Below are 11,122 nucleotides of genomic sequence, written 5' to 3'. Positions count from 1 at the left end.
GGCGCTTCTTTCCAGCTATGTTTGACATTTTGAAAGTGAGTGGAACTGGTTCACTTTTACCTTGGACATGCCGTAACTCACTTGAGCTCGAGATTGGCTCTTTCATTCTTTATGATTTTTTGCACAAAGATGCATAACTATAAACCCTAGCAGTTATATCAATATGCCTTCCCTGTCTTTAAAAATATAAATAAAAGTAATCACGGAAAAGGACGCAAAAAAAAAAGACATAAGTGTGAGAACAGAGTAATCAAACTCGTTAGAAAAAGTACCATTATAAGTCATAAAAAATCAACCTGAATAAATGCAATCGAAATTCCAGAGAACTTCATAATTCTCCAAACAACATTACATTACTATGTCAAACCCCCATCACATAACCAGACGGTGTCAATCGAACGAATCGAACGCCGAATCAATTGAACGCAATTGAACGCAATCGAATAATTGCAATTCGATTGTCGAACGCAATCGAATCGCAATCGAATATTACCCAGGATTTGCTGTTCGATTGCTTCGATTACGTTCGATTGTATTCGATTACGTTCGATTGTATTCGATTACGTTCGATTGATTCAATTATATTAGATTTTATTCGCTTTGCTACGGTACTTAGGCACTCGGCCACCCGCTAAAAAGCCCTAACGGAGTGATCTAATTTAATTCAATCATACTCATCAAACATAATCCTCTAATCGAACGAAATCGAAGATTATTCGAATGCAAATGACAATTGAACACAGTTCAACTATCAATTGAACCAATCTAACCTTACTCAAACGCAACGAACACAATCGAATATTACCCAGGAATCAGCCGTTCGATTGAGATTCGATTACGTTCGACAATCGAATCGCAATTATTCGATCGCGTTCGATTACGTTCGATTGGTTCGATTGCGATTTTTGTTCGAAGTTGTTCGATTGACACCGTCTGGACATAAATTTTACAATTACGTCAGAGTAGACTACGCTCGCCACCGAAGAGGTTTATTTGGAAGGGTGCATGTCACTAGTCCGACACTTTCTAGTCTGACAGTAAAATAGTCCGAATCTATAAAATAAATTTACAATTTAGAAGTCTTTTTTTCCGACGTCACTTTTGTCCGAAAACGAAAGATTTTAGAGTGTCAAATGTTGAATAAGGGTTTTTCACTGAGATAATATTAATAAAAGTTCATTTTGGCGGCATTTTGACATAATTAGAAATAAAGGACCAATCAAATTTGCGTAAAGATGATTTATAGCAAAAAGAATGGGTTTAAAAGGGTCCCTTTTTGCATGTTCAGAATTATGCTATAAGGGTTGTAATGTAAATCACAAACTTATTTAATTCCAGCCCCCCTCCCAAAGAAGGGTCGTAAAAACAGCTAAATCCAATTTCTTGACTCTTGAAAGCCTAATAAGCTTCCCAAAATTTAAGAAAAGTTGGGTTTAGGGGCCGAACCTTAAAGTCAGAACTTTGGATTTTTAGAAGCACGCTGTTGCTTATAAAAGATGTGCCTCCTTTTCGGCGATTCATATTTCGTTTTATATGTTTTTTTTTGACTCGTTGTCAGACAAAATTGTTGTCGGAATACTGACGCATTCGTCAAATCCAACGTCGGGCATTTTTACTGTCGGAATAGAAAGTTTCGGACTACTGACGACCTCCCATTTGGAAAGGGTAATTATATTTTATTGTTCGCTTCTTTTTTAAAGATTTGCCGGGTTGGAAAAGTATGAATTTCTTTGTACATATTTTACCTACCCCAAATATTTAGGAGGCTGAGTTTTAAACGAATCGTCAAGTTGAAACGGACGATAAATGTATCAAGGTCTGTTTTATTTACCCCCTGGTGACTTAACAAAAGAGACTTAACTCGATGTCACAATCCAATTATTGAAAGTTTGTCTCGGCCTTTTTATAATGAGCGAGACATACGTTCTCTGATTACTCAATTTTCATATTGACATTTTTGAGGCATTTTGATGTAACTACCTAGAATGTGACAGAGCCCGATTTTTGAAAAAAAATGTTTTTTGGGCAAATTTGGGCAAAAAAACAGCTGAAAAAACAGGTTTTTTGGACTTTGAAAAATTGGATCATTAATTTTTTCTGATTTTTTGCATGAAAGTATGCTAACATCATTGGTAAAAAATGGCTCAAGCAGATTTTTGCAAAAAAAATTTGTTGGCTCAAAAAACGCATGTTTATCTATAAGAATCACTATTAATAAGCATACATCAATGTTCTTAGTCAAATTACTCAATATTTTATGAGATAGATGTTTTTTTTTGCTCATGAGGGTTTACTTTTGAAGAATATGTGTGTTTAGACATGAAATTTTGGTTGCTTGGCGTGTTTGTCTAGAAAAATTGGCCAAATTTGATATTTTTCTATAAGTACATTAGCAATTACTTAGGTATTAGCTTTTCTCGAGATTGGCTCTTTCATTCTTTATGATTTTTTGCACAAAGATGCACATAACTATAAACCCTTGAATGTGACGGAGCTTGATTTTTGGAGAAAAAAAATTTTGCGTAAATTTCAGCTAAAAAACGGCTAAAAAAAGGGTTTTTTGGACTATGTGAAATATTGCATCATTGTATTTTTCTGATTTTTTGCATGAAAGTAGGTAAAAGATGGCTCAGGCAGATTTTTGTAAAAAAAAGAATTTTTCAACTCAAAAAACGCATCTTTTTTTTGCTCACGAAGTCTTGAATATGAAAGAATATTTCAAGAGCATGAAATTTTGGTTTCTAAACGTTCTTTTATAAGAAACAAACGACTAATTTTAATAGATCTTCACTATTTGTGTTCTGAATGATTGTTTACAGTCATGCTGACGTAGATATCAATTATATGTGTTAAATGCATAACCAGGTAGGTCCATAAAAGTATCACTTGTTTTTAAGAGGAGTTTGAATTAGTTTTCATCAACCACGGGAGTATATATATCGAGTAGTTGGAAGATTTCTCGTAAATACCTTTCTATGCTTCAAATTGAATGTGAGAATATGACTTGAAATCTTCACAATAAAATTAGCTTAGTACCGTGAGTGGTCCTAAATCCGACAGCCCTGCCTATATAATAGACTATAATGTCGAGATGTCGTCAATTAATGTGATCAAAAAAGTGTGAGTTGTAAAAATAATTACCTCTATTATTCTATTATTCTGAATCTGTTGCTCGTGTTTAAAACATTAACAATTTTGTAATAAAAAAATTATGTTTTGTATAAGAAGCAATTATTGTTATTTGGTTCAATTAGTTCAGTGTATCAAATCTTACAAGCTTAGTTGACACTTTGGTATCTTCATTGCATCACAGTGAAAGATTTGTTTTTATTTTATTTTTTATTTTTAAGACCCCATCGGATTTAGGTAGGGCTGTCGGATTTAGGACCACTCACGGTAAACAGTAAACTGTCAATTATTAGAGTTTCTTCCAGAAGTTTGAAGGCAATTTCAATTTAATCGAAAACGGGAACTTATTAAGGGCTCTGACCATAGTTGAAAAATTGATTTAAGTATTTGAACATAAAAGTTATGTTTTAGGTTCTTTAACACTTTTGACTTTACAAATTGCTTTTTAATCAAATCCCTTCAGAGTAATTAAGAATTTAATTGCAAAAATTATGTTATGAACTTTAAAAAGATGTTAATAATATGTTGCATCGCCTATAAAAAGCGCTAAGTTTTAATGGGTAATTTTAAGCGATATCAACAAGTGGTGTTTGAAGTGGAGAATGAAGATCAACGTCAAAAAAACAATCCTACTACGTATCTCCAAGGGCATACCCATTATTACCAACTACACAATAGACAATCAACCCATCACATCCAAACTGGAATGTAAATTTTTAGGTATGACCCTCAACTCCACTCTAAGCTTGAACTTTCATTTATCCAAGAAGATCGGTCAAGCTCATTCCAAACTACATTATCTGATTAAGATGAATAACCTCAACTTTAGTATGAAGGCTAAAAGAAAGGCATATATCCAACTTATCAGACCCATTCTAGAATATGGATCAGCTATGCTGTGCACTCTTTCAAAAGTCAACGAATCCAAACTTGAGATCTTCCAGAACAAATGTTTGAGATTAGTCACAAACTCCTCCAAGTACACTAGAATCCAAACACTCCAGGACGAGAGCAACATTAAACCAATATGCAAAAGGATTAAAAATCTTGCCAAATCTTGGTTGACCCAAGCTAAGTCCAATGATAAAAACAGTGTTTCTCTGATTCATGAAGTCTACTTCAACGGTTTTGACAATCTACTAACTCCTCATGAGGTTATCTCTAACCATACCTAGATACTATGTCACAAAAACGTCATAGTATCTTTTTAACATTCGCTGATATCTTATGACACAAAAAAATCTTCATTTCATGCACACTCACCACTTCTCTGTCTTCTCCCCTCTGGGTTCACATCTCTGTCATAATATCATTTTAACTATTTTTAACACTCTATCTCATATCTCGTACTATCCACATATACATAAACCCAATTAAATAAAAATATTGTAATCCTCTCTGAACGTACTTATCAAGTAATCACATTCATAACCACTACATACTCCTCTATCACAAAAAGACATACTCCATTGCTCACTAACATCTATAGATACTTTTCATTCACGTATTTGAGATACACACCTTTAATCAAGTATATAGTGGAAAAGGGCCTAGTCAGGTCAACCACTCAAAACACACAAATCAGACCTGATGGGTAATTAAGCTTTTTGTTTCAAAGTTTTTTCAAACTGTCTGCAAAGAATTGAACTGTCTTAAATTTTTCAGAAAGAAAAATTTTCTAAATTTTAATTATCAAAAGTTATGGATGTTTTTCTATGAAAAATTGGGATGGAAAATTGGTCAAAAAGCACTATTTTCAAGATTTTGAAGCAAATAAGCTTTTAGAAAAATTTTCTGAAAAAATACCTTAAAGGAAGAAATTTTGGTGGGAATTTAATTTTGCGGGTGGCCGAAAAAGTTTTTTCAGAGGGAATTTAATTTGGCTGGATAAATTAAATTTGACGGGAATTTAATTTGGCGGTTTAGGATATTTTTGGCCAAAAGTGTTATTTAAATAAGCAAAAAAATCTGTTTTAAGGCTTTAAAATAGGACAAATTTGAGGAATGCGTAAAATGAACTAAATTTGGTGGGAATTTAATTTGGTGGATTTCGGCAAAATCCGCAAAACCCGCCAAATTTTCTTTCCGCCAAAATTTCTTCCTTTAAGGTAGTTTTAGTTCGATAACAGATACACCATCTACTGCAAAAAAATTTTCAAAATGTTTTTTCTACGCCAAAACTAAGCTCTTCAAAGTTGAAATACTCTTCTTCGCAAAAAGTCTTCATTTTCTTCTTCATCAAATTTTTTCATTGTGATTCTTAAATTTTCAGACTCACAGATAATTGACCTAAAAGAAAATGTATGACATGCCACAGTTTTAAGGGCGAAATGACGCGTTTTAAAAGACCAAATAAAAAACACTTTGATTTCAAAACAATCATAAGCATATCCAAACTTACAGGACAACATTTTATATCCACTTCGCACGCGGAAGACCACCGTTTTTTACCTGTGCATTGACTATTTAAAAAATCAAATTTTACTATTTTTTTGTAGAAAGTGCCACGCCTTCTAAAATTCGAAACTTTATGTCATATGATTTTTGAATAATTGAAATCAGCATTATTTTCGTTAAAAAGTAGGGGCTTCTTCGTTCGATTCGAATGTCAAATCCTTTTTTGGACGGGGTTTTATCGGAAGGTAGTGCTAATTTTTCGCACTCAATCATAGATGAAAATGAAATTTTAAACACAAAATTAAAACCACAACGTATCATCAACTACTTTTTCGAAAGACAATAAGATTTTTTGTCTTTAAACTGCACGAAATCCCTCTTTCATACTGGAAGCAACCCCCTGGCAAAATTTGAGAATAACAGCTCAGCTACCATCTTGCGTTACACACATTTTTCATGAACTCATTTAGTATAGTAAGATAGTCATAGCCAATTTCGAAAGACAATAAGATTTCTTGTCTTAAAACTGCACGAAATCCCTCTTTCATACTGGAATCAACCCCCTTGCAAAATTTGAGAATAACAGCTCAGCTACCATCTTGCGTTACACACATTTTTCATAAACGCCGTCACCCGGCGTCGCAGTCGCCAAGTAGAGTGTTGTTGAACACATCAAAAGCCCTTTGGATGGTGGGGGAGGGTAATAAGCTTGAATTCTAAGCCCAAAGAACGAAATATTATCAGTTATAACTGATTGAAGTTTGAGAAATCGCATATTTAATGTTTTGTGACGTCATTTGGGCCCTAAATGCAAATGACGTCATCAAAAGGTCAATAAATTGTTTACTTCACTGAAATCAATTTGTCATTTACCCAAAAGATTCTCTCTATGATTTCCGATCCAATGAGGGGTCAACCATTGCTTAATTTTTTCTCAAACTCGAGATATTGAATTTTTCAGGTTTTGATGACATCATCGGACCCAAAATGCCTTAATTTGAATACATTTATTTTCGAAAGTTTCTATATACCCACTGTTACCCCTCCTATCTTATTCCCCATCGAATTTTCGATCCAATAAGCCTCTCCAAATGTTTTTGTGCTTAGAATTTACTTCTTTAAGGTGGCATTCTTGTCCGAGCCTCTGGTTTCTGTAGCAGGTGATATGTATCAGTGATATGTATTGGAAAATCCATAAAATTTGCTCTATTTTCTTGGCAAGTATCGGAAAATCCAAGGTTTTCCCATAAAAAATCTTGAATGTTACGGAAATATCCTGAAGTTTTTCAAAAGTAAATTGCTACGGAAAATCCATGTCGTCCACAAGGGGTAACGGACTATAACTTGAACCGCCTAATACAGGTGACTTTTTTATTCCATCTGCTTACTAAACAATTTTTTTATAATTTGAAAAGTTCGCAAAGTGTGTATCTAGCTCTTTCAGAAAATATCAAATAGAGGCATGGAAGACATGGGAATATTCCAGACCTGATCAATCAAACTTGTCGAACCAATCGATGCGATATCAAACAATCAAACCCCATCGAACGACTAAAGCTTGATATAAAAAATTAATCAAACCTAATCGAACACTCGCAATTTTTGATACAATACCGTGAGATCGGGTAACTTGCATCAGTGGAGGCTAACATGCATAGCCCTCAAATGAATGACCTGGCTGGTCATTAAAATACAAAGTTAAATCAAAACAAAAACGGTAGAGTGGAGCTGTGAGCGGAGCTGCGTAGTTCATTTGCTTTGAAATTTTGCTGCTTTGATTGATCCGTCAAGATTAATGCTGCAAATGAAATTAGTATTTTTGAAAACTATGAGAAATTGCCTAAAATTTGAACCAAGCCAACCTTGAAACTAATTTTAAGATCAACTTCCTAAGAAAAAGATCTACGGGGGAGACCGAACCCACCTAGATTCACACATCGCTGGATAGGCTATTTCCAGAATTAAAATAAAGGGATAATGATAATCGGAATCAGTGGATAGTATTTAATTATCATTATCCCTCACCCTTTATTGGTCCTCACAATGATCTTTCTATTAATAATTACTGTATTGTTTTATATTGCCATGTTTCCATATTTCCTTCCAGTGACTGAATTCTCCAAAAAGACTGGTGATTATAAAAGTCTGTCAGCTGTTGATATTCGTGTATTGGCATTGACATATCAATTAGAGAAAGAGTTTGGATCTCCAGAAAATATCAAGCTTGAACCAAAGAAAACGGTGTGTATACCATTCTCTAACAGTTGCTAAACTATTTTCAGAAGAGAGTTGATTTAACATGGTACTTAGGCAATAAATTTTCTTATTCAATTACAAATTTCAATTTTTTATACTTTTCCTTAATATACCTTGATGGAGAAATTTTGAAATTGTAGATGATTTCTTTCGGTAAACTAAAACACTATTTTCATTTCTCTTCTACCAGACTCAAATAGTGCAACATTCCAAGGTCAAGTCAGATAAACGTTTGGCGGGATTTTATTCTGAACCAAAAGAGGTAAGTAATTTATTTGGCTTACTAAAAAGCAAGTATCTGAATTAATTTTTTCAGTTCATATATATAAATTAGTTTGCAAATAATTTACCCTTGCTACAATTCATTGCTTTGATAGAATATTCACACAAACAACTGGAGTGAACAGAACTTTTCTTACAATCATTTTCAGTCTTCGTTGGATGCTCAAGATGACAATGGCACAACGACAGGAGAGGAAGATACAAAAATGGAGTCCTCTTCAGATAAGTCTGAAGAAAACGAAAACAATAACAATATATCGACAGAAGAAGATGAAAGAGATGAATTAGAAGAAATGGATGAAGAAGGTAAGAACAACTGATAGGAATGTTAAAAATAAAAAAACTTAATTGCTTTTTATTAAATCTTGTTTTCTCTTATTAGAAATGAACGAAGAAGGGACGGAAGAAAATGAAGACGATGGTGGGGGTTGGATTACACCAGGGAATATCAAAAAAGTCAAACGAGAAATGGGTTGCAATGATGAAATTGATATGGAAAACTCAGACATTAAATGTGCATGTCTAACTACAGATTTTGCAATGCAGGTTAGTTTTATGATTAAAACGGTTTTAAGGCTCATTTTATTCAAAGATCTTCAAATCATCTCTCCACTGTGTGCTTGTTGCCATATTATTATATGAATTATCTTGTTGACTGAAATTTATAAATTATCTTAAGTTCCCTTGAGACTGCAATGGCTTGTCTATTATTAAGCCAGTTCTGCTTCATTAAATGTCTGTAAATTGACGTGGTCTAAGCTTTTGGATATTCCTATGCTATGAGTCTGCTATATGATCTGCAAAAAGACAGTTTTTAAATTTCTTTAGAATGTTCTCATACAAATGGGTTTGCATGTAATGTCTGTCCAAGGAAGATTGATTCGTCAAGCAAGAAATTATATCCAAAAATGCTTTGGTTGTAATAAGTGAGTAAAAATAATGTGCTTTAGAACTTTTTTTCATTTTCAGCTATATTATAAGAGATGTTTGATTTTTCCATAGTATAGTTTGTTTTATTTTATTTTATTATTTTATTTTCATCCTCCTTTCTGGATGAGGCCTAGTCCTCCCTTATAATATCATGTTGTCTATTAAGAAAGAAAGGTTTTACTAATGACACTGAAATTTTTACAGGTCTCAGCCGTAAATTTATAACTAAATCCTAATATTTCTATCTTCAGAGAAACACACGATATGGAGAAGATATTTTGTCCGTCTTGTGGAAATAAAACTTTGATGAAGATCTCCGTGACTATCGGTGAAGATGGAGTCATTCAATATCATTTACCAAAACGGAAAAAGAATCACAACCTTCGAGGAACTAAAGTAAGCTAAAATACTGTAACTCTTTTTCCTGGCTAATGATTTTATTTTTCTTGCAAAATACAAATGCTACTCTTTTTTCCAAAATTGTATGATGACTATCCTTGAAAGTATCAAAATTATTTTCTCGAACCTGCCAAATGATTTTCATTGAAAAAAAAATACAGAATTATTTTATTTCTAAACTGTATGACGATTTTCCTTTTTCTATGTGAGTCTTTTTCAAAACTACAGGATTTTCCTTGGAAAATAGAAGAATGATTTATTTTCAAAGAAACAGGGTGATTTTCCTTGGAAAATACAAGAATGATTTAGTTTCAAGCCTACAGGATGATTTTCCTTGGAAAATACAAGAATGGTCCTTTTTCGAACCTATACATGTTTTTTTTTATAAGCATAACGCTTATAAGCATATGAGGGCTCAGATTTGCAGATTTCCTAAACATAACATAAGCATATACGCTAGCCTGAAATATTTTTCAAGTAGCCAATCTCTTTCTATTCAAAAAGGTTTGCAAGTGGTCAAGTAAAAAAATACATTCCACGGCTAGCCACATTCCACTGCTCAAAAATTTAAATGTTTTTTGAATCGAATATTAACAAAATTTTAAAGATTTTACTAAAAATTTGGTTGGGTGAATCAAAAGCATAATAATTCTTAAGCATATAATAAGCATATAATAAGCATATTCTATGTCTGGATGCTTTGAAAGCTTAAGCATACTCGAGCCTGACCAAGGGGCATACACTTGCTTATAAAAAAAAAACATGTAAGTTAATACAAGAGTTTCTTTTCAAACTTACAGGGGATGATTTTCCTAGTGATTTTCCTAGGAAAATACAAGAATGATTCTTTTTCAAAAATATCTTCAATGCTTCAAGATTATCTTGTTAAAATATAAATATTCTCTCGTTGGAATTATTATCGTTTGCTTCAATATGATTTAGGCTTGGGGACAGGAGAAGTTTTTTTTCGCGTTGGTTCAATGGTTCAATATCCCACCAACACACAAAAAAGTGCCTGTCTCATGGTTTATTTTTTTTTATTTCATGGGACAAAAAGTGAGGGAAATACCCAAATACCCGTGGAGACACGAGAAAGCGTTTCAGGTATGTTGCATTGCACCAACGCGAAAAAAACTTCTCGTGTCCCCAAGCCTTTACTGTTTATTAATTTAAGAAATTATCATTTTCAAAAGCAAAATATGTAATTTAAACATTCAATTATATTTTTTCTTTCAGTTTTCGATGCCATTACCCAAAGGTGGCCGACACAGTGACCAACCGTATCTCTTAACAGAAGACCAGCATTTCTCGAAAGACCGTATGCCGCAAAATCGCGATAAAGTAAATCCAATGGATCCGGATTACGTATCGCGAGTAAACCCGTTTACACAAAACGACGTTAACAGTCGAGCTTTTCATTTGAACCTTCACGTCAAAAATAAACAACCACGTAACCCGAATGAAACACGTAAGAAAAAGTCTGGACGTAAGAAGTAGGTGTTATTATTTCATGCATAATGATTGTCACTTATTTTCTACAAACAATTTTTTTATATAAAATAATTTCAATGAGATAATGGTTACAAATATTAATCACAAAAGAAAATATATCAATTTCCTGTTTTTCAATTTTCTGGTTTCTCCTTGTTCTACTGAGTACCTTAATTAAGGGAAGACATTTTTGGGGGAATTCAATTTAGTGCAGGAATTTAATTTGATGGATTCTGGC

General features: G+C 33.2%; 1 protein-coding gene across 1 annotated transcript in view; it reads left to right on the top strand.

The window, feature by feature from the left end:
* LOC136807927 (RNA-binding protein NOB1-like) overlaps window positions 1-11,003 on the top strand; it is a 12,691-nt gene extending 1,688 nt beyond the window's left edge. Inside the window, exons 2-8 of the mRNA XM_067064549.1 lie at window positions 7,634-7,767; window positions 7,973-8,044; window positions 8,214-8,370; window positions 8,447-8,610; window positions 8,893-8,990; window positions 9,246-9,390; window positions 10,630-11,003. Of these exons, the coding sequence (XP_066920650.1) occupies window positions 7,634-7,767; window positions 7,973-8,044; window positions 8,214-8,370; window positions 8,447-8,610; window positions 8,893-8,990; window positions 9,246-9,390; window positions 10,630-10,890 (1,031 nt within the window). The 3' untranslated portion in view covers window positions 10,891-11,003. The remainder of the gene's footprint in view (window positions 1-7,633; window positions 7,768-7,972; window positions 8,045-8,213; window positions 8,371-8,446; window positions 8,611-8,892; window positions 8,991-9,245; window positions 9,391-10,629) is intronic.
* The last annotated feature ends 119 nt before the right edge of the window (window positions 11,004-11,122 follow it).

The sequence above is a fragment of the Clytia hemisphaerica genome, unplaced genomic scaffold (assembly GCF_902728285.1).
Source record: "Clytia hemisphaerica strain Z4C2 unplaced genomic scaffold, Clytia hemisphaerica genome assembly, whole genome shotgun sequence".
Lineage (NCBI taxonomy): Eukaryota > Metazoa > Cnidaria > Hydrozoa > Leptothecata > Clytiidae > Clytia > Clytia hemisphaerica.
The sequence above is the reverse complement of the archived record's forward strand: the minus strand, read 5'-3'. Positions and strand labels throughout refer to the sequence as shown.